We start from the raw sequence: 25156 nt of genomic DNA on the forward strand, positions 1-25156 counted from the left end.
GCAACACAACACGCCTACTGTCCGGCGCAGTTGACGCCAGCAACAAAACATTAAAAGAGGAAGTAAAATCTCTTTCGCACTCTCTATCTCACTGTGACGTCAGCAACGTGGTGCGTTCAGGTACAGCACACAAAACACATCCGCTACATTAGAACCCGATTCGTTACATTATTAAAGGGAATTATTTATCATTATTATTATTATTATTATAATACTGTATTATTATTACAATTTTTATTCATAATTTATTTGTTTTGCTATGTGTAATTGCCCTTTGTAATAATACCAGCAGTATTTTTTAAGGATTTAGTGTTGGTTTTCGGGTTGTGGAACAAATTTATTGAATTATAATGTATTCCTATGGAAAATCCAGCTTGACATATGACCATTTCGACTACAAACAAGGTCCTGGAACGAATTAACTTCGCATGTAGAGGTACCAATGTACTGGAAAATTACTTTCATGTTTCATACTCAGAACCTTTATTAAAAACTTTTATGTACTCAATTTTATTTTTATGTACTTAAAACAGTACAGTTGTAGACTAAAGTCAGGAAGGTGTCATTAAATATTATTTTTGAAGGAAAATGTCCTCCATTTTGGCCTAATTGTTACATGTAACATGCCTAAAACAACATCAAGTTAAGTTGTGAGGGTAATTTAAAAAAAAAAAAAGTGACATTCATAAGATTAATCGATTGATTGTTTAATTAATCATCCGATTAATCACTTTAATATAATCGTTAGTTGCAGCCCTACCAAAGACATTTGAACCGGTGTCAACTTTGAAACAAAAGTGACAATTTACTGAATGATATTTAAATCTCCATCGTTGACAGCAATAGACGTCAATCCATTTTAACAGTGAGGGGCTGGAAGCGATCAAATGATCATGCATGCTCATTCGCTGGCAGCCGTCCCAGTTCAAATGGATTTGACGTCTACTAATGACAAACTAATTCAAATTCACAGCATGAGGATTAAAAGTACCACATGATTAGACGTCTATCATCGTCGATGACACTGAATGAGTTTGAAGTTAGCTTTTAAAATGCATCAATTACTGTACATAAATGTTATCCTTGAGTCTAGAAATACATTAATATGTAATATACTACATTATGTCAAGGATCTGTTGCACACAGTGGAAACAAAACATGCACAAAACAGCTCAGCTCTCAAGCAGAAAACAGCAAGTGAATAGTCCATGACCTCTGACTTCTCTCTGGCTCGCCCACACATTCAACTCCCATAACTCTACTATATATGTTTTAGTTTTGCGATTCTCCTTGCTAGGGCAAGCTGCCTTTATCACGTAGAATGAACTCTGTCTGTACAGTTTACAGTGTACAGAAGATGGTGCAGGTTGGAAATCAGAGGATTCTCTAATTGGATGCTTAAGAGTGCTGTCGTCTCAGAAGTATCTTGAAGTGTACTATGAAGACACAAAATGTAACTATGGCAAGTAAAAATACTGGCAGATTTTTATTGTTAAGTCATTGGATGAAATTGATGGCAATAGATTGGAGTTTTTTCCCACAGTTTTGTTGGTTCTTTTTAATTTGCCGTTTTCCATAATTTTTTTTTACATTTTTTGTCAAGATCCGAACTTGGATTGAAAAACCATGAAAAATCGGAAAATCCACTGAAGAAATTTAAAAAACCCAGAACAACCCACAAAAATGGAGCAATCTCAAACAACTATGAAAATATCACACAAAAAAAATTCCCCCCCAAAAAACGGTGAAAATAGCAAATAATAAATAATGTTAAAGTCTTAATGTCACAAGTAGACGTAAAATCCTTTTAAAAATGGTAGCAACTGCTAGCTGTCTAATCATGGTGACAAACTCATTTAAATTCACAGCAGAAGTATGAAAAGAGCCACATGATCAATGTTTCAATCGTAAGCATCACCTTTTTTCCTTTTTTGAACATCTGCAATAAACTCGTTGGGAGTGGACCCATGTTGGTTTCTCTCACAAGATAATCCACCGTGCGTTCGTCTTGCGGAATTGCGATACTGTCATAAGTCGTCATATTTCGAGCATGTCGTCATATGTCGAGACAAATGACGAGCAACAAATTTTACGTCATATGTCGGAAGGATTGTATGTCAATCAGAGGTGGGTAGTAACGTGTTAGTTACATTGACTCCCGTTACATTTACTTCAGTAACTTTTTGAGAAAAATGAAGTAGTTTTACTAAACAATACTTTTTACTTTTACTTGAGTAGATTTGTGAAGAAAAAACAATACTCTTACTCCGCTACTTTGGGCTACACCAGAGTCCCTATATTTTTTCTCTTTATTCTACTTATTAGATTTATTATTTATTTTGCCAGCGATGCCAAGAGTAGCGCTCATAATTTCACCAATGAGACATCACAACAACAATCACATGACTCCATTACACCAATCAGATGCAAGCTTGCCGTTCTACGATCACGCCAGCCTGTTCAATCACGTGGTGTCTTGAAAGCACCGTAAAAAATGAAGTGCAGTCGTAACTCTACATATGAAGTTAATTCGTTCCAAGTTCTTGTTTGTAAGTTGGAATGGTCGTATGTCGAGCAGGATTTTCACATTAGAATACATTATAATTCCATTAATTCGTTCCACAGCTCAAAACCCTACACTAAGTCCTTAATAAATACTCCTGGTATTATTACAAATGACAATTACACATAGCAAAACAAATAAATTATGAATAAAAATCGTAATAATAGTAATACAGTATAATAATAATAATGAATAATCCCTTACGAATTGGGTTTTAATGTGGCGGATGTGTTTCGCGTGCTGTACTTGAACGCACCACGTAGCTGATGTCACAGTGAGATAGAGAGTGCGGAAGATATTTTACTTCCTCTTTTAATGTTTTGTTGAGAACACCGTCAACTGCGGCGGACAATAGGCGTGTTGTGTTGCACAAGTTCTGAAATAAATGATAAAAACCTGACGAAGCTGGCAATTTCTTTGGTGATGTTACCACAATTATAATTCTCACCTTAACTTATAAAGACTGGCGAACGGAGGTCGGAGGAGGACCTGCAAGATCGTATACATTCTACGGCTGTATTGTTGAGCCAGTTCACGGATGCACACCCCAAGCTCATATTTTTCTATCATTTGCATCTTCATTTCAATGGTAAGCGTCACCTTTTTTCTTGTTTCACAACCTGTATCAACCTTTTTGAAACCTGTGTTGATTTCTCTCACAAGAAAATCCGCCATGAGTACGTCTGCGGCATAGGCGGAGTTTGACTTATGGGGCAGGGGGGGCACAACATGTTGATGACCCTGAAACGCAGTGTCAGCTATAAAATGAACTTACAAGAATATTTATAATAATAAGTTGACAATGACCGTTTTTTGTTTTCAATCATGCTTGAGGGTAATTCTAAGTCAGGCTGCTTAGGCAATACATTTAGCCAAGATCGTCATCCATTGAATATGGTGTGATCGCCGGTGTCGTGCAAATGTAGTTACTCCAGTCAAAAATTGTATCCCCTGGGCGGAGCCATATGGAGGTAGATTTGTGTCTTTATTATTCAATCAAAAAAGGTTGCTTCAATCAAAATATATATTTTCAACCCCAAAAAAAAGCCGCTTCAATCAAAAATGAATGCATAAATAAATTTGAAACTCCAAAAAGTTTTTTGATAGAAGTAGTGTTGATTTGTGTTTGGGCCACATTTTGGCTCGGACATTTTTGCCTTTTTTTATTCATTAAAAAAAAAGATGTTGCTTTATAAAAAAATATATTTCCAAAAAGAAAAATCACTTCAATCAAAAAAAGAAAAAAATCAATCATAGAAAAAGTTTTTCAATGCGAAAAAATATTTGAGATTGAAAAATTTGCATTTGAACACTTAATTTTTGATAGAAAAGGTTTTCTATGATTGAAGCAATCCTTTTTGTGTTTGGGCCATATTATGGGTAGGATATTTGTGTCTAAATCATTCAATCCCAGAAAAAGTTGCTTCAATCAAAAAAAAAAAAATATTTTCAGTCAATTCAGTTCCTTTTTATAGCAGTTTTATTGCTTTACAACTTTTATATATATATACAGGGTCCCCCCAGGATTGACAAATCTAAATTCAAGACTTTTAAGACCTTTTCTAATGCCATCTGAACTGAAAATGAATACTTTTCTCGCACCCATTATTTAGATAATATTGAATCATATTAAAAAGATAAAGCACTGAACATCAAATTTAACCTCAATTACTAAGTGTGTTTGACAAAAGAATGCACATTTATTTAAGATACAATGAAAACAAAAAGTTTCGTGCCACAGACCGGCCCTCTTTATGTCATGACCTACCTTATTAAAATATTGTAATAATAATCGTGCTGTCAAGCGATTAATTTTTTTAAAATTGCGACTAATCGCATGCTGTCAATAGTAAACTTGCAATTTTTAAAAATGCATAAAATATATATTTCAATTTTTAAATACACCTATTAGCACAGGAGTTCATCAAATTTAAGCCTCCTTAGAAACAAGAACAGTTTTCCTTTACACTTGTAAAGATGAATCAAATATGAATTTTCCCCAAATAACTTGTAAAAAGGGAGGCACAGAGGAAGAGCATGTCTACTGACAGTTCTGAGATCAAGGGCTCAAGCGCAGGTTCTGTGTGAAGTTACAATTTTATTTTTGGGGTACGAGCTAGAATTTTATCTTATATTAGACTGACTTTTTAAAGAATGAGGAACCTTTTGCAGGTGTTTTGAATTACACATGTGGCAAGTGTGTACAAAACTAAAGCTTTTCATCATATTCATTTTTTTTTTTTTTTTTTTTTTTGGTTTGTGGTACATGCAAATTGACATACTCAATTTTGTTGGTTTAACTTTTACCTGATATTAAAAATTTTGGGGGCGTACTGTATATAGTTTTCAATAAATAAAAAATTAATGTAATATATCATTACTTATGAGTGTTTTCATATTATTCATAACATAAAATTACCGCAATTAAATGTGAAAGATTGAATGATTGATTGAAAGAATAATTGAACTCACCAAAACGGTTGTCTCCCAATGCACTTATACAGTACAGACACCTGTGTATTTCAGGGCAGTTCACGCTCATCAGTCCACCTCAGAGTGCAATGTTTTGGGTTAAAATGCCCAACTTATGTTTTGCCTGAGAACGTGGATTTCACCCCAATCCTCCGTCTTTGTGCCCATAAATAGTGCCTGGAGCCTCCATGGTGGAAGTTTTAGTGGTGCTCTCATTAAAATTATTTCATTCTGCATGTTAATTTACGGTTTATCGCTGTACTTTTATCCAAACATGCTCAAAAACAACGATAATGGGTCGCGCCAACAGCCAGACAGGTTCACGCTCGTCATGCTGCCTCAACGGGTCCCATTTCGGCCATTAAAACCCAAAATTAAGTTTTTCCAGAATCAAGTCAACAGGATGATATCATGTTACTCTTTCCCACAGGCAGAGCAGGAGGCATTAGAGAATGGGTGCCTGTTGCGGGGTATCGAATTTCAAACTACGGAATGCTAGAAGGGCCACAATTTATCTCGCAAAGTGGGGTTGCGTGATGCCGTTAGTAAATAGTTTAAAGAGCATACGACACGAGAAAAAAAGTCTTAAATGGCATTATTATGTGAATTAGAATCATATTTTGAGACGATTCGACTATATACAACAATTTAGCAAAGCGCAGATGACGAGAAATTAGTCTTTTAATCTGCCGGTTAGCCACGCCTACCATTATAGGGCTTTAGCGTCCCCATTAGGTGGATGACGTCAGCGGTAGACTGAGCTCATCGGTTTTACTATTCAGCCCATTGAGGGGGAATTGTTCAGAACGAGGAAAACGCGACGAAGAGAGCCGCAAAATGTCATTGTTTCAGTCTCTCTACTCCAATATTTTTACAGGATATTCTTTTTATCCAAGTATTTTTCCCCAATAGCTATATAAATGGCTTGAGAAGGACAAGTCAGCCCGTCGAGGGGGAACTATTCACAACGAGGAAAACGTGACGAAGTGTCAAAATGTCATTGTTTCTGTCTCTTTACTTCAATATTTTTACAGGATATTCTTTTTATCCAAGTATTTTCCCCAATTGATAAATAAATGGCATGGTCATGACAAATAACGGTCTTGTGCTAAATGGAATATGAAATAATAAAAATCCATTTATTCAAGACGACATGGCAAAATTATTCCATAAATGGTCAAAACTGTCGACTTCACCTTTACTGTCACACCTCCCGATCGATATTTTATGGCACCTAAATCGGACATATGTCATTTCCCTTCCCCGGCTTCGGAGAATGTAAACAAACCAGAAGAAGTGACAGCTAGCCGACATGCTAACCCAAACCGAGTGATGTTTCAAAGTCTTCGAAGCGGAAAATAACACATAACTAGCCTGGATTATTTGACATGACGACCCGGTTGTCGATTGTCTTTGCGGATCGGCAAACCGCCCGGCGGAGAGCAATTTACAGTTAGTTCCCCGGAGGAGGGTGGCTGGTGTTTTTGTGCAGCTAACATGCTGCTAATGAGCATGAGGAGAGCTTTTTACATGCCTATCAATGATCAAACGTAAGTAGTCCTTTATTTAAAGGAAGTTTGTAGTGTTTACTTTGTAATCGCTGTATTCGTATTTGACATAATACAAAACAAGATGTTTACTCACTTCCTCATAAGTCCATTGGTCCCACAGTAAATATCCACAGTGAATGGGAACCTTTTGAAACTCCAAAAAGGCGCATACGCCTCTCCCGCATACAGAATGATTTTTCTGCAGCTGTTTGGCTGGCGTGATGCGAAAAATAAACTTATTAATCCGCAAAATCAGCTGAATCCTTCGTCCTCATACACAACAGTACACTGTATAGTGAAGAGAACGTCTTCTACCGTACACGTCACAGCGCCCTCCTCCTCAATGCAAGACCGAAGCCGGAAGTCACTCATTTTCATGGCGCGGGATTACAAAAACTAAATAAATATAGCGATCGCTTCCACACGCATCCAAGCGGTCCATATCATTCAGGGGCATAAAATACCGCGTGTATTATGAAATAAACATGCTTTTTCGTGTCACATGCACTTGAACTGAAAGCTTCGTTAAAAATGTGTATTACGACCAGCCCAAACATCAGGCCAGCCCACCGGGAACTGTCCCGGTTCTCCCGATTAGCCACTCCGGGCCTGGTACTGTGCGATTGCCTGCTGTTGTGATATTGATGCTAATGATGCTAACGGCGCGCACGCACGAGGTGCAGTGCATCGTAAATATTCTACACGTCATCTTCGTTATGGATTAAAAAAAAAAAAAAAAAAAACTTTGTCACGGATATAATTTAGGTTGCACTGAGATGTTCTTGAAAATTAAAACCACGGTGAAAAAATACCAGACTTACAACAGCTAATTTAATACTTTTAATACCTTTAATAATGGAAAACTAAATTCAATGACTTTTTAATACTTTTAATAACCCGCGGGTACCCTGATATAGGAAAGTCAACTACATACAATGACACTTTTCGACCACCGAGGGGGGGGGGGGTGGCACCCCCCCCCCTTAAAATCTGCTTATGCCACTGTATGTACCATAGTATTTGACATAGAGTGCTGCCCTCAACATGACTCGAAAGCATGTATTTAAACCTCTCTCCCAGTTTTTATTTGGCAACGATTGACCACGGACAACCTGCGATACAGTATGATCCTTTTAATTTCATAATAGTAACTACGAAGGAACTACAGTATTCATTGTTCAAACTAGGAACTATTTTCTCCACTAGAGAGCACTCATATTCTTTGGACGAATAATGCTTCATTTCTGTCCTATTTTTTTTCTCTTTCTTGCCGGAATTCAAATATTTTTTTGTGTGTATTTCTTTGGCTTAATGTGGTTATGTAATAGGTTATTGTACAGTAACATACCAACATTTCATACAGATAAGTTTGTGCTGAGAGAAAATTGCCATTGTTTAAAAAAAAAAAAAAAAAAAAAAAGCAGTTATTCGCAATGTTACTTATTACGTGAGTATTCTTTTTACTGGATCCTTTTTTCCTTGTACATGAGTACATTTTTTGGATGACTACTTTTACTTTAGTAACATTATTTTGAAGTAACGTTACTCTTCCTTGAGTAAAAATTTTGGCTACCCTACCCACCTCTGATGTCGATGTGATTGTATGTCGAGGGACCACTGTATTAATAAAGAGATTCCTTTCGGCTTGATATCTTAATCTCTATAAAGGCAAGTTTGTCTGTGTGGCTTTCTCTGTGTTCGTGTTTTATGGACGTCGAAATGGCTCGGGGGATTTTGATGAAATTTTACACAGTTGTACTTTATGAGTCTGGGAGTGTTCTTCGATGGGTTTGATCTCTGTAGGCCTTCATTTAGTGTGCAAAATATATTCAAAACTACAAAAATCAGCATAGAAAATGCCAATTTTCACTTTTTCACCTGAGCAACGCTGGGCCATACTGCTTGATAAATTCATCCAACATACATTAAAAAGAAAATAATGGGGAAGCCCGTATTTCGAGGTTTCTTATGTGTCGATTTAACAAACCTTTGCTCCAACATCCTAGCACAAGTAGCATGCCAGGCATCGCCGAGCCATACGGCTAGTAAAACATATTCCTACATATAAAAAATGAATATATAAACACATGTTTAATATATCCCCTTGAGGCTGCTTCATGAGACAAAGGTGCATATATAGGCATCATGAATATTTCAAACAGTCCTGAATCATATTGTTACCCACTGACCGGTAAGCCTAAGGGTGTGTTTAGCCAAGCACAGCTATCATGACGCGTGCGGGTGGGGAATTGGGGAGGCATCCCACTGATGCCGTGTCCTTGAAAAGCCTAGTGTGCATTTGAGTGAGTAAATAGCACGATACAGGCCGGGCGTACTTCTGTAGAGATACTCTTATCATCATCACGGTCTTGTGATTATGGGAGCGTTTTCGCCACATGTAAGTTTTATCGACACGCCACACCTGGGATGAGGAATACGACCCGTTTTACCGCCAAGAGGGGATAACATCTCAATCTTAAGTCTTCACAAGACTAGTGGGCTTGTCACTCCACAACACGGTATCTTGCAGTGTTCAAAACTAACAAAATGAGAAGTATTTCAAGAAATAATCAGTTGTTAGATTATTCCACGAGAGAGAGTTTGTTTCTGTGTGATGTAATTACTTTGTATTTGGGGGCTGACAGCAAAAATACAGGGAGAGAAAAACATATTTAAGACATAAATTTAGTGCACCTTGTAAGTCTGTTTGATTAGTTGCATTAGTTCCCTGTTATGAAAGCTGGTTAGTTGACATAATGGCTACAGTTGTGGTCAAAAGTTTACATACACTTGTGAAGAACATAATGTCATGGCTCTCTTGAGTTTCCAGTTATTTCTACAACTCTGATTTGTCTCCGATAGAGTGATTGGAACAGATACTTCTTTGTCACAAAAAACAATCATGAAGTTTGGTTCTTTTATGACTTTATAATGGGTTAACAGAAAAAGTGATCAAATCTGCGGAGTCAAAAATATACATACATGGATCTGAAAAAGCGAATCATTGACTTGAACAAGTCAGGAAAGTCACTTAGAGCCATTTCAAAGCAGCTGCAGGTCCCAAGAGCAACAGTGCAAACAATTGTTTGTAAGTATAAAGTGCATGGCACTGTTTTGTCACTGCCACGATCAGGAAGAAAACGCAAGCTATCACCTGCTGCTGAGAGAAAATTGGTCAGGAGGGTGAAGATTCAATCGAGAATCACCAAAAACCAGATCTGCCAAGAATTAGAAGCTGCTGGAACACAGGTGTCAGTGTCCACAGTCAAACGTGTTTTGCATCTCCATGGACTGAGAGGCTGCCGTGCAAGAAGGAAGCCCTTTCTCCAAAAGCGGCACCTTAAGGCTCGGCTGAAGTTTGCTGCTGATCACATGGACAAAGATAAGACCTTCTGGAGGAAAGTTATGTGGTCAGACGAAACAAAAATCGAGCTGTTTGGCCACAATGCCCAGCAATATGTTTGGAGGAGAAAAGGTGAGGCCTTTAACCCCAAGTACACCATGCCTAACGTCAAGCACGGTGGTGGTAGTATTATGCTGTGGGGCTGTTTTGCTGCCAATGGAACTGCTGCTTTACATAGAGTAAATGGGATAATGAAGAAGGAGGATTACCTTCAAATTCTTCAAGATAACCTAACGTCATCAGCCCGAAGATTGGGTCTTGGGCGCAGCTGGGTGTTCCAACAGGACAATGACCCCCAAACACACATCAAAAGTGGTAATGGAATGGCTAAATCAGGCTAGAATTAAGGTTTTCGAATGGCCTTCCCAAAGTCCTGACTTAAACCCCATTGAGAACTTTTGGACAATGCTGAAGAAACAAGTCCATGTCAGAAAGCCATCAAATTTAACAGAACTGCACCAATTCTGTCATGAGGAGTGGTCAAAGATTCAACCAGAAGCTTGCCAGAAGCTTGTGGATGGCTACCAAAAGCGCCTAATTGAAGGGAAAACGGCCAAGGGACATGTTACCAAATATTAGCGCTGCTGTATGAATATTTTTGACCCAGCAGATTTGATCACTTTTTTTCTGTTCACCCATAATAAAGTCATAAAATAACCAAACTTCATGAATGTTTTTTGTGACAAAGAAGTATCTGTTCCAATCACTCTATCAGAGAAAAATCAGAGTTGTAGAAATAACTGGAAATTCAAGAGAGCCATGACATTATGTTCTTCAAGTGTTTGTAAACTTTTGACCACAACTGTATATCAATGTGCTAACAAGGATTTTTGTATTCATTCTCTTACTCTCTCTTAAAGAGGAACTGAAGACCTTTCCGGATTTTGGTGTAATTTTATGAATATAAACTTGGGACAAGTTCCTCAAAACAACCATGACATTATCAACACGTAATTGTAAGGATAATTTGCGTTTTTTTATTTTTTTTGCACTCCGTTAATGGTCCCTTCGCAAACCCGGAAGTGTGACGTAGGCAACAGAAGACTACCCACAGCTAACATAGCAGCAACAACGATGTCAGTGATATTTCCACCAAAGGTAACCATTCAGGATCGCTCTTTCGTGACGCTACCGATGGCAAAGGCTCCCAGGAAAGATGAACTACAATTAATCCCTACATGTTTGAACCTGAGGCGTCAGATGACGGCGATTTACTTGACACAGCAGATGGCGTCATGATGCCAATTGAAAGCTCGACACTTCACGAACGGGAGAGTGAGTGGTAAGTCCAGCATCGTGATTTTTTTTATTAGAATGCGATTACATGGTTGTATATTTTTCCATGCTCTACACATAGCTAAAACTGGATATTAGGTAATGGGACAGCTCCTACCGATCTAAATATGGTAAAGCTAGCCCAAATGTGGCTAAATGAATGAAATGTTATTGGTATTTTAAAATAAATGACAAAACCATTTTATTTTCCAGGTGTTGCTGTAAACCATCAAGTAATTACCCTTCCAAGAGTATGCCTGTGTCATCAGGAGATCCCAGACGTGAGAGCCAAACTTGCAGAGGCTGAAGCACTGACAGGGGCATGAATTTCATTAAAAAAAATAAAACCATAAATTGTTAACAACATTGACACATTTTGTTGACTGTTTAATGTATTCTATTGTTATATAAAATATTGTAATTATATTACATTCTGAAAAAATATTCAATAGGCCGCAATAATGATACCAGGTTTATGTTGAATCAGCATTAGCTTTCGTTGTCAGATTGTGACACAACATGTTATACCAAGCACACAACGGCACACATCAAAGAGCATAATTTCAGTAAGCAACACAAAGTTAGGATAGCAACGGACTAGCGGAACATTGAAAAATGATAACGGCAGTGGGAAATATGTATTTACTCTTTTCTGTAGCATGAAGTGTTCTCTATACAAAGATAATGCATTATCATTAAAATATGAAGGTAACTTGATTTTTCTTTAAAAAAATGTGTACTGTATATATGACTAGTTTATGATTTCATGTCATCAAAATTTGCTACATTTATTTCTCCTAAATCATCGTCATCTGATGTCGCAGACGGAAGAAATTCAGCATCTGGCAGGCCTCATAGGATCTCTTCAGTCGTCATCGCTGGACACCGCATCACTTCGGTCATCATATGACTCGACCCACTCTCTCTTGATTTTGGGAAACTGGGTGGCAACTGACTTGCAACGCTTTTTTCATCGTGTTGAGGGTTTCCGCCACTTAATTTTTTATGTTTGGCTTCCTGGAGGGAAAAAAAAATCACAGCAGCATGAAAATATTGGATGAATCCTAATTTTAATTTAATAATAATTTCTTGGTGATCAAATAATAATGCCCCAGTCATACCAGCAACTATTTGATGCTATTGTTCCCTCTTCAAATAGGCAGACCTTGATGTTGAAATATAAAAAAACGAGCCAAGGACCTATTTGGTGCTGGGGACATTTGAATTTACATAACACCTATTGATATAGTAATAAAATCACATGAGTAGACGACATGTCAGCCAACCTATCTACTTACGACAGGCCAACAGCAAAAAAATAAATAAAAAATGTCGCACTTCAACAAACTGGCAGTAGGAGTCTCCCTCGTTTATAAAAAAAAAAAAAAAAGCCATTAATGTTCTACTTACGTCTTTGGAAAACCAAGGTTGCATTGTTGTAGGTTTTCAAAGCTGTCGTGGCTGAAATGATGAAAACAATGAGCCGATTGGGGACCTGTATGCATGCTAACAAAAACGGTCCAAACCTTTGCAGGAGAAGTTTTTTTTTTGGACCACTCCTAGAGTCTCGAGTCTTCCTGTGAGTAATTCATATCGCTACACATCGAGATGGCATGACGAATCCCGCGAGTAAAACCCAGAAAATGTTTGCAATATATGGCGAGGATAGCGTGGTGCTATATTTCCGTGTTCAGAGTGGTGGCGAGGCTTCCTGGAAGTTACGTCACGAGGTAGGGGTCGGCAGGACGGCGCGTCCCTCGTTGCTATGGTGTTGCTATGGCCATAACTCAAAAACTACGCGGTCAATTATTATTATTTTTTTTTTAAGTGACTTTTTGAGAGAGCGAATGACGCATTTAATACAATTCAACTGAGTAAAACACTTAAGAGCGAAATCTGAAAACCTCTTCAGTTCCCCTTTAAACTCTCTTAAATATTGTATACTTTGTTGTGTCATTAAAAATTATATTTATAGCTAATAGCACGCTCATTGAAAAAAAAATACAATATATACAACCAACCCATTTGAACGGTGAATGATATCCAAAATATGAATCACTTTCAACCCGAACAAAAAACAAAAATGAGAAATGATGCCAGAATTCCTAAATGAAAGCATTGGAACAAATTACAATATAAGTCGAGTGCAGCCACCAACAAGAAGACCTTTTTTCAGGTCTTGAAAAAATACTTTGTACCACTTTGTAAATAATATCCCTGTAAACATGCACACTAATTACCGGAAAGTCATCTGGAAGATCTGCCCCAGGTTGACTTGTTGGCTTTTGTTGTTGTATCCTCGCAGCATCTCTCCAAACAAGGTGGCATTGAAGTGGACTGCCTGCCGTGGACACTTTGGACCCTCGCAGTTGTCGGACTGCAACAGACACGAACGACCATCTGCCGCCAGTTTGTACTCCTGCACACAACTGGGGGATTGATGTACTGTTAGTGCTGCTGTGCAAAATGGGAAAACAAAAAACAACAACTCCTATTTGGGCAATTTTTATTCCACAATATCAATATACTATGATACATGTTTATTATTTGGTGAAAAATAATTCAACAATTAAATCTTTTCCCCCCAATCACTTTAAATTTTGAATTGACGAACTTGAATGCATCAAGTGGTGCTGCAGCGACAAATGGTTTTAACTTTTACATCTGATATAAATTAAGTTAGCATAATACTTATTAATAAGTTATACATGCCGGAAAACACAGACAGACAAAACAGTTTCTACTCTTGCACCCCTCTTCAAAATAAAATGTTGTATTTTAGGCAAAAAAAAAAAACTGTTGTGTTTGATAGAACAATATGTCTATATGCTGCTGTAGCAGTTTCATGGCAAATTATGCCCCCGGACTATTTTTAATTTGTCCGTTTTACCCTGGTGACCCCCTATTAAACCCCCCCCCCGGTGACTTTTCAAAATAATTTACTCTCATATTTTAAACTTTTAAACAAATTACGTGACAATGACAAATGTCTCTGTCAAATGCCTGTAAATAGGTCACGGATATATACCTCATAACTATCGTTACTGACGCATTTTCCCTGATATTTTAGATGATAAATAACTGATCCAAACAAAGAAAAAAAAAAACAAAACAAAACAAAAAAAAAAACGTTTTACAGGGTAACTATTTGAAAAATTGAAATCTGGACCACTCCTTAATGTCTGCGATTTCTGCATTGTGACCCTTGTTATATTACCGTGTTTGACCCAGAAAACCCCCACAAAGTCTGACTATGGCCATTCACAGCTGTGTCTTGACACTTGGTGATACATGCTACACTGAGTTTTTGGAAAGAAACAAGGTAAGTACGAGATAATATCTCATTAGAATTATGGTGTCTTTAATTATGCTCACTAATGCTCTCACCTGGAGTTACAGGAAAGCCACAAAGACATATATTGCAGTTGAACGCTAGCGCGAGAATTATGGACACAGCAGGCTAACTTACGAGCAGTGTTGTTAATTTTACTTTAAAAAAGTAATTAATTACAGTTACAAATTACTTCTCCCAAAAAGTAATTGCGTTAGTAACTCAGTTACCTGAATGTAAGAGTAATTAGTTACTTGGCAAAGTAACTAGTTTTTTTTTTTTTTTTTTTTTTTTTTTTCCCTCAAAAAAAAAAAAAAAAAAAAAAAAAACAGGTCACACAATGTGAAGCTTAAAGGGTTTGGGGGACAATTGGCCCAAGCCCAATTCTTTACCCTCCACTTAACTAGACACAAGGGTATTGCGATAACTAGCTAGTAACCTTTGCTATGTGTGGAAGTCATCTAAAGTTGTGAATCAATCGTTAAAGTTGTTAAAATTTCGCCCGTTATTGCATTAGTTCCCTTCTGTCTACTTTAAACATGTGTAAGTTTTAAAACTGTTTCATCATTTAAAGATAGAATTAAGTTAAGATTTTGCCGATTTAGGAGCATTTTAGATTTTAAAAAATTACTTAGGTTCGCTAGGAAGGATCTCTACATCAGGGCCTTCCTGAGAGGTCTACTGCTTTAAGATGGCGGCTGTTTACAAACGCATGTAGTCCTTAAAACATGTTGGCAATGCAGCAGTGTCTGAAACTGCATCTAGTTCTATAATATGATATCTACCGTGTCATGTGGGCGTAGTTTGTCGGCTATGGCTGCAGTCAGGTATTATTGTAGCCATCTAGCATCGCGGTTGCAACGGCGTCTTCCCCACTCCTGCTCTGCTCTCGTCCCCGTGAGTCCGTTTCTCTCAGACTTTTTTTTATTCAACCAACTTAGTAACGCATAGTAACGCACGCCTTTCCCGCCTCAGTAACGGTAACGGCGTTGCCAAGATGAGAAAATTAATTAATTAGATTACTCATTACTGAAAAAAATAACGCCGTTAGTAACGCCGTTATATTGTAACGCCGTTATTAACAACACTGCTTACGAGCATGCTATCCATTATCTTTTTGACCTTTCTTGCCGTTTGGATAGTTTATTATGGGATTATATCGATGAATTAGATATATTATATGCTTAAATCATAAAGTCTATGTCCTATGCTTCAAGGCTAAATACAATGATTAGATAGTGTTATGTACTCACATATACAGTATATTTTCCCTTTATGCATATGGAGCCTTTTATTATAAATATTACGCATTCACATTATTTAATCATAATTGAAAAAAATATTTTAAAAACCCACTGCGAAAATTAAAATATTATGATATTGGAATTTCACACCTATAATTCCCCTGCAAATTTTTTTTCTTTGCACATATTAAAATCAAGCCAAATCAAAAACGGTATGCAGTAAAGTTATCATTAACTATACAGCTAACCCCCTGTTTAGCCGTGTTTATTTACAAAATACCACACAGGGCTAAATTAAATCTATATTTACTCACACACCAATTTCCTTTATTATTGTATAGCCACCCATATGTCTTAATACATGCATATTGATTATCAAAGACTTGAGTAGACAAAGGGGATACTCTTGAAGTGTTCGTTATTTATTATTTACCAGGATGGGTGTCCAAAACCATTTTTTAAATGAGAAACTTAAAGAAAATCTCAAAGGTCTCAAAAAAGTCTATTTTTCACTCACCTGATATGACCTGCATTTCAGGTGTTAAAAAATGCCGGTCTGTCAAAAATTCTTCCCCCAGAAAATAGAGATTTTAAGCTTTCCAATGTTGTTTCACACATGCATATAGGACAATTTTGAAATTTGGCCAAATTGGGGGTCTCAGCGGAACTTCAAGTCACCTGAGTGTTTTCCGCCATTTAATAATAATATTGAAGGTGTCACGAAACACAGATTTTCAATGAACAGATCGTATCACTCTCAATGGTTCGGGATGCGAGTAGTCAGCAGACCGGGGGGGAGGTTGGTGTTCGTGTTCGCGTGATGGCCACATACGTGGCTGGAGGCAAGGCTAAGGCTGCTAATGCTAAAAAACCGATCATTGCCACGGCATTTAAGCAGCCCTTTGAGGCAGAATCTGCCCAGGCTAAAGACATTACAGAAGCAATTGCGATTGGGATATTTATTGCTGCATATTTGAGGCCATATTCCGTTGTACAAATCAAAGGGTTTAGACATATGATGAATGTGATTGAGCAACGCTATCTATCATATCCCGTCGCGCAACCACTTCAGTGAGAGAATCGTGCCGCGTCTTTATGAAAATGAAAAGAAAAGGAATTCTGAACGAGTTATCCCTGATGCCTTACGTTGCGCTCCCAACAGATGATGGCAAGACGCTATCTCGCTGTGCCTGGTACTTCAGTGGCTAGTGAAAGAGTGTTTTCTACAGCAGGGCACAAATGAACTGCAAACAGGTCAACACTCTCCTCAGACAATGTGGACATTCTCATCTTTTCGAAAACATTTTTTTTTTTGCTATTTGCTATTATTCTTTATTTGTACTCTTTTAAGATGTGGATATATTTTGCACTTGTGTTCTCCATAGTTAAAAAAGATGTGCCAAGGTTGTGCCTTCACTTGCACTTTTAAGTTGTTTTGCTATTCGCAGTCCATGTTTGAAACACAAAGTCAAGGGTTATTTTGCACTTGTTGTAATTTAAATGACCGTCGTGGACATTTTGTGTTGAAAATTTTGTCTGACAAGAAAAAAAAAAAATAGAGGTCCAAGATGTATTTAGTGGTCTATTCATTTTAATTTTTTATTCAATAAATGATCCGATCCATGACTTACGAGCCGTGATCCGATCCGTAAGGTCAGTTTTCTGAACTGTGACACGCCTGATAAATATTTATTATTTATACATAATTATGTATGCATAAATTATTCTTGATAATGGAACAAATTGTGATGTCTGTCTTATGTGTTTATATGCGTTGCTATTGCCAATTGTCTTGAATACATTACTCATCTATGGTAGGCACGAGAAGCCAACGGGCTAACTAGGAAGGCCAATTGGTGGTACCACTATGGCATATGAAATCCAATCACGGAAGGAAGTCAGCACAATGTTTGCGACATCTGTTGGCCAAAATATTGCATTACAGGAACAGGTCTTACGGAAGAGGCTGCCAACCCTCATACTCATGAGCCACAATTCAGCTTGTTTTCCATGTCTCCCTCCTTTAACACACCTGAATCAAATGATCAGCTCATCAGCAAGCTCTGCAATTGCCTGATAACAAGCCTGATAATTTGATTCAGGTGTATTGGAGGAGGGAGACATGGAAAACAAGCTGAATTGCGGTTCTCAAGGACCAGGGTTGGCCACCCCTGACTTATGGTATTAATGGCGATAGATTGTATAATGCTCAATTGTGGTCATTGTTTTGCCACATAATTAACTTAAGCATTTAAGCATTTATTCACAATAATTTTCAACGGAAAAAGCTATTTGTCTGTGTTTCCGCTGGGTCAGCTTTGATGGAGATAGGCCCCCTATTAATCGGCCCCCTGTCCTGTCAATATATTATGAAGTCTATGACACAAAATTAACTGCCATTGACAACAATAGACATCCAAATAGGCCTGAACGATATTGGAAAAAAGTATTGCTTTTTGGGGGGGTTTGCGATATATTGCGATATTATATTGCGATATTAAACAAATGTATATATATATATATATATATTTTTTTTTAAGGCAATTTTACGAGATGACTTGAATAGCTGTTTGGAAAGATTTTGGATGACTCATCATGACCACAGTGTACATTATTCCATCATTTTTCGTGGTTAATAGGGACCAGAACCCGCCGCGATAAGTGAAAAACCGCGAAGTAGCACATACACCCCCTCCCCCCTTCTTTTTTTTTTTTTTTTTTTTTTTTTTGTGTGTGTGTGCTCAATGTATTTATTCAGATCTAGCACTGGAAAAAGATACACACAAGACATGTTTTTTCTCACTTTTTTCCCCCCAAGGTATGATTTTAAATATATATATATATTATATTTTAATAAATGCTTTTTAAGCACTTCAAATGTAATAATTATGATCAGTTTTAAACATAACTGTCCCACTGAATCATTTTTAAACAAGAATAAAGTACTGTAGTAGAAAAATGCTTGGCTTTATTAGATGCTTCTGTTTACCTAACATGGCTGTGACTCTTGGAGTGACATGTAGAAATTACAAACTCCTCATAATCACTCCTGGCGTGTATTTTATATGTCTCGAACGTCTCCACATTCTCCCCCCACAGACACACACATTCATCCCAGCCAGCGCTTCTTTGCAGAAACTGTTTAACAAGTTAAACGATGATTGACAGATTGCCGCCCGGCTTCTTTGACCAGATCAAAGCCATCGTTAACTTTAATAAGCAAGTGCCGCAGTGACTGAGAGCTGGGAAAGGGGGTGAGAGAGGCTGTGCGAGCGAATGAAGCAGATCGAAGGTTTGTGGATTGGAAAAAAAATATATATATATATGTATATATATATATATCACACGTCCTTGCGATGGGACTATCGCGCATGCGCACATCGTGATGGCGATGTTTAAACAATATATTGTTCAGGCTGACATCCAATTCATTTAAACTGTGAGGACTGGCAGTGAATCCCTATTCGTTCATCCGCAACTCCCGGTCACAATGAATTGGACGTCTTGTGTTATCAATGGCAGCCAACGAGTTCACAAGGAAAATGACAAAATATCCTCCATCCTCATTATTAGTGCAAAATCGAATCTCCTCCATGACAACACATTTCTGGAGATCTGTGGTAGTGTAAAATAGAATAGTAACCAAGTATCAATATTTTTGCAAACAAATATTGTATCCGAATATAACATTTCAGTATCGATGCTTCGATACATTTCTATACTTTTAAACACCCTAATAAGTTATGCAACTAGATAAACAGATAGCCATCGTAACATTCTCTTGCCCTTTGTAAGTCACTTGAAATTGTCCAAAAGGATGACAGTCAATGAAAGGGCTTTTGTCCAAAGTTTAATTAACAGTCCCTATTACCATACGGATCTGTGACATATGCAATGAACTGTGGCATTTACATCACTCTAATGAGAATCCCGACGAAGCGACAGGGAGTTGCACCACGACATCCCAGAGACAACTAATGCACTGGACTGGTTCAGCCTCAAAATCGGCATTTTATGACCGCTGGAATATATTTTGATGTTCTGTTCTGCATGATGAATATTTGTTGGAATTTTTGGAAGGCAAAGTTATATCACTTTTTAAAAATTCTCACCCGCAGTACATGAGCACGTTGCTGGACCCGGGCTCATCTTCGAGGGGCACAATCTGCTGGTGACATAGCTGTTCACATCCTCCGTTAAAGCCGTCCGTGCAGTCGATGCCCCTGGAGTAGTCATAGCAACCGGCGCCATCCTTCATCGGCCTCAGCCCATTAGGACACTGCATGGGAGACACGGGCAAAGAGGAAGGGGAGGAAGAGAGGGAAGCGGGGTGATAAGGGAGACAGAAGAAGTGAGCGAGGCACACAGGTCAGCACATGCATTTTAATCAGGAGCCACTAAGGAGGTGCAGGTAGCAGCAAAGATCAGAGTGGAGGAGTGAGCAGTGACTGTCAAAAGAGGAAATCAAAGAAGTTTTAGAGAAAAAAAAAAGGAAAAAAAAAAAAAAACAGCTAAATTAGTATATTCCCCAGCCTGTTCACGGATTGATGTTTCACATTTGAAGACTGTTTTATGTCATATCAACAGCCCCACATACTTTTGTATTCTTTGATTTATATTATCAGAGCGGTGTTAATTGAACAAAATGGCATTGTGGATCAAAGACTCAACTTTTTTTTTTTTTTTTTTTTTTTAATACAAACACATTTTGACTAATAAATTGACCTTTCCAGGATATAATACTGGACTGACAATCTCACAGAATTTGAACCTGATTGTTGGACATCTTTCAATGCCATTGACGATAACAGATGTCCCATTGTGGTTATTAAGTTTGTCTCTACAGGCGGTTGACGGGTCACGAACGAGTTCCGTTCCTATGCTGGCGACATAACCCAAATTTCCAAGTAAATTGGAAACAACCCTTTAGGTACCCTCAATCTCAAAATAACTATCCAAAAACAAGTACCGTTTTTTTCCAACTATAAGTCGCACCTGAGTACAAGTCACATTTTGGGGGGAAATTTGCTTGATAAAATCCAACACATAGAACAGATATGTCATCTTGAAAGGCAATTTAATATAAAAATACAATAGAGAACAAGATGCTGAATAACTGTATGGTATGATAATGTCACATGATGCATGAACAACAGAATGCGAATATATTGTCCTCACCAGGACGCTGCAGCTCGGTCCTGGCTATACAGCAAGCTAAACTCCCAAATGACGATGCTGGACGTCCGTATAATTTGCTGACTTTATTTTGGCTGTCGTTATGACATCATCATTTGAAGAGTGAAACTAAAAATACAAATAATACAAATCAGTTTCGTCCGCGATACCAAACAGCTTCACATCAACGTAAATAAATGAGAATTAGCTGCTATTACAGCAATGACACAAACATTTACCATGCCTTCGCTAGCATTAGCACATCGTTCAAACAAACACACAACTGGCTCTAAGTGTCCGAACACGGGTGGAAAACGCACAGCAACAACAGAAAAGATGATACAGACAGGTAGATATATTTTACAAGCATAAACAATGAACGTAGGTTCGCAGCCGTGTTTCTCTCTCTCTCTCTCTCTCTCTCTCTCTCTCTCTCTCTCTCTCTCTCTCTCTCTCTCTCTCTCGCCCACTCGCTCAGCCGCTGCGTAGTAAACAAGTGCAAGTGCGACCCCACTTGGGCGTGAAAGTGCCACAAACGATAAGCATGCATTTCAATATAAAAAAGTCAATAATACAATTGAACACACATTGCCAAAGGCAGAACGCGAACGTGGCCATAGCTATTAAGAGTTATTCAGACAACTATAGCATAAAGAACATGCTAACAAGTTTACCTAACCCTCAGTATCACTCCAAAACACCAAAATAACATGTGAAATGATATAATAATGTGTTAATAATTTCACACATAAGTCGCTCCTGAGTATAAGTCACACACCCAGCCAAACTATGAAAATAAACTGCGACATATTGTCCGAAACATACGGTACCGTCATTTTCGGACTGTAAGACACTACTTTTTTTCTTCATTTTGAATCTTGCCGCTTATAGTCCAGTGCTGCTTATTTGTTGATTAATTTGGGTTAGTGGGTAACACTTTATTTGACAACAGCGTCGTAACACTGTCATAACACCGTCATAATTATGACATTATCATGGGCCTTACTGAATGCTTATGTCATTAAGTGTCATCCGGCAAATTATGTCACTATTTCCACTGACGTCCATCTCAGATCTTTTACATCTATTCAAAAGTGAGATAATTTGCCGGATAACACTAAATGACATCTGTTCCACCTTCTTTAATGCTAATGACAGTGTCATGTCATAATTATAATGGTCTAATATCTTATGACGCCACAGATAAAGTGTTACAAAATACCATAACTAGCAATTAATGAAACACCTGGAACAGTAACTGAAAAAATAATAAGCACAGAACATGTATTTTGATTGTTATCTACATCTGAAGTGCTGCACTGCATGCTAGGAGGCATGTTGGACAACAACAGCGTTGACAGTAGGTGGCAGCAGGAGTCGACTGTCTCGCCCAAGGGAGCAGTGATGGTGAAATGAAGGTTCTTGAAAAAATCATTGTGGTTTATTTATTTATATGACAGTCGTATGATGCCGTTGTCAAATAAAGTGTTTACCGGTTAATATCTTTTGGTGTTAATATCACATAATACAGTGAGGATAGCTGCAGCTTATAGTCCAGTGCGGCTTATCTACAAACAAATGCCGTTTTCGTGTCAAAATTGGTGGGTGGCGGCTTATAGTCAGGAGCGCCTTATAGTCCGAAAATTAAGGTATTATAGATCATAGTGCTGTCCTCGCCAAGACGTTGGAGCTAAGTCCTAGCTAGACAGCGGGCTAAGCACTGAAATGACGATGTCAGACATCCATGTGATCTACTGACTTTATTCAGCTACTCATGACATCAACACTTGAAACTGATATAAAAATGAAATAACAATCCACACAAAGGTTAGCAGGTGTAAATTATCATCTGCACATCATCAAAAACAATCACAAAAAGTTGCCTAAGTATTCGACCACAATCAAAGACGCAAAATAAACAGTATAAAAGGTGTTATATACAGGCATTGCCTCTGCGGATGCTTCACGAGCAACAAATGTGCGAGCAGGATTGCCGCTGTCAACTATCCCCTCTCACTCGTCTCTGGACCACTTCTTTGGGGCATAAATATGCTCCTGCGTGTGTGAGCGTGGGTTAATCGTGTGTACTACCTTCTCAGCACTTCCTGCGCCAAAATAAAAGCATACATAACAAAACAAATGTTGGGTACGTTGTAACCAGGGGACTACCTGTAGTAGATATTTCCCAACCCTAATCATCATATGATTGATTGATATGATTCATAATGATATTGACGGGTCACATTCCTGCCACACCGCGCCACACTTTCAAGTAGGGGGCTGTCCTACACTCCGCATCAGTCGGTCGAAGTCGGTCACAGTTATTCTCCAACACCGGATTTAAGTTGAAAAAGTACGAAAGCTGTACCACATACAAACAGGAGGGATTGTCTCAGGAGTGATTTCCTTGAGGATTCAAGGCAATTATTCTATTTTTCGTACCATGCATGCATTTTGAAACACTGAAAAAAATCAATGAGAGAAATTAACCGCTAAGGCACTGGCATCATAATTCGCAATATTTACTTAAAATAAATGCTAACTGCCTGGTTGTTGCTTTTATCCAAGAATCGAGACTGTTTTATGTCCATATCTATTAAGAATTCAGGAATTTAAGCATTTATTCCCAAAAATTTCAACGTAAAAAACTCTTTGTGGTGATAAGGCGGCGCCACAGTGGCTTAAAGACTAGCAGCACATTCAACATATTTATGTAAAATAAGTGCTAACTGCCCATTTTTTTGCTTTCAACAAAGAATCGAGACGTACATATCTATAAAGAATTCACGGATTTAAGCATTTATTCACATGAACTTTTAATGTATAATGCTCTGTGTTTCCACTCGGTCAGCATTGGCGGACATAGGCCCCCTATTAATCGGCCCCGCAACCCATGTCCTGTCAATATATTATGAAGTCTATGCCCTGATATAGTTAGGTGATACAGTCTCATTATACTCGCATTTACAATGATAGGGAAAAATGGTTATATATTTGCTATGTATCTGAAACAAATGTAACAATTCAAATGGAAAAAATTGAAAATGTAACTAATTTCTAGCATCAGCCAAGACATCTGGTTCGTGGGAGGAGACAATTGTTAATGGAGATATCGTAATATGTGTGATAGGCTGTGTTGGTCATCTGGAGACCTCCTCTTCATCATGTGTGTGATTTCTCACATTTTAAAAATCAGATAGGATGTTAGAAATAGTTAGAAATGTGTGTGTGTGTGTGTGTGCGGACACCACACAGATCTCACAACCATTAACACCTACACCCTACGTAAGCCCATTCTCAATAAGGCCTGCGACTATACAGTAGAGTTGGCTGCTCTGAAGACGGCTGACTGTAATTGAGTTCAAGTTCCCAAAATGTAAAAAAGAAAAATGTCAAAAAATAAATAAATTAATTAAAACACATGTAATCTTTGAATTCACTTATCATGCTATTTATGTTGTTGTTATGTTTATGCGTGGGGACAAACATATTTAATATTCTTTCCTGGATACCCCTAAATGGGGCATAACAATACATACGGGCAATAAATCCACACAAAATCATGTTGACCCACTTTGTTATAGAACCATCTATCCATCCATATTCTATAACGCCAGTCTTTCTCAGGGAGATCACAAGGCGCTTCAAAGACACTTTGGACTGGTCACAAATTAATGAGAAGTACATAAAACCAGCTATTCACAGTATATTCATCCCTATGCTGCGTGCAGAATAAAAATCAGGATAGTGAACGAAAACAAATGTTAGTTACACCCTTGCCTAATTTGTAAAAATCTACAAAGGCTTTGTCTCAACTACACACATTTTGCTTTTAAATCAGGATGTCATACTAAACTCACGTCAGCCACATTGTTTTGTCATTTTTAACCCCCAAGTTGGGAATCTTTTACTCTACTTCTTACCACTCTATTGTTAACATCGCAACGCAAAACAACTCATTCACATCCATTGACAGTGATAGAGATAAAATCCAGTTTAACTCAGATGGCTGGCATTAAATAATCATCTTTCAGTTCCACTGACGACGATAGATGTCCAATCCATTTGGACTGGGATAGTTTGATCACTGCCAGGCCCTCCATTCTAAATCAGACCTTTGTGACAAGTAAATTGCCTGGAGTC

The 25156-nt window shown here is 37.9% G+C and overlaps 1 protein-coding gene and 2 long non-coding RNA genes across 4 annotated transcripts in view; 1 reads left to right on the forward strand and 2 right to left on the reverse strand.

Moving 5' to 3' along the window:
* LOC130905518 (astrotactin-2-like) overlaps positions 1 to 25156 on the reverse strand; it is a 573899-nt gene that overhangs the window by 181805 nt on the left and 366938 nt on the right. For both annotated transcript variants that reach the window (XM_057819019.1, XM_057819018.1), the window contains exons 12-13: positions 19951 to 20117; positions 13504 to 13692 (exon numbers count right to left, since the gene is read on the reverse strand). In XM_057819019.1, the coding sequence (XP_057675002.1) occupies positions 13504 to 13692; positions 19951 to 20117 (356 nt within the window). The remainder of the gene's footprint in view (positions 1 to 13503; positions 13693 to 19950; positions 20118 to 25156) is intronic.
* Positions 10852 to 13137, reverse strand: LOC130905520 (uncharacterized). The gene is made up of 3 exons (XR_009061104.1): positions 12790 to 13137; positions 12674 to 12724; positions 10852 to 12280 (listed from the first exon to the last, which is right to left on the reverse strand). It is a non-coding gene; the product is annotated as an uncharacterized LOC130905520 (long non-coding RNA).
* Positions 15433 to 20530, forward strand: LOC130905521 (uncharacterized). The gene is made up of 2 exons (XR_009061105.1): positions 15433 to 15491; positions 19957 to 20530. It is a non-coding gene; the product is annotated as an uncharacterized LOC130905521 (long non-coding RNA).

The sequence above is a fragment of the Corythoichthys intestinalis genome, chromosome 17 (assembly GCF_030265065.1).
Source record: "Corythoichthys intestinalis isolate RoL2023-P3 chromosome 17, ASM3026506v1, whole genome shotgun sequence".
In the NCBI taxonomy this organism is placed as follows: domain Eukaryota; kingdom Metazoa; phylum Chordata; class Actinopteri; order Syngnathiformes; family Syngnathidae; genus Corythoichthys; species Corythoichthys intestinalis.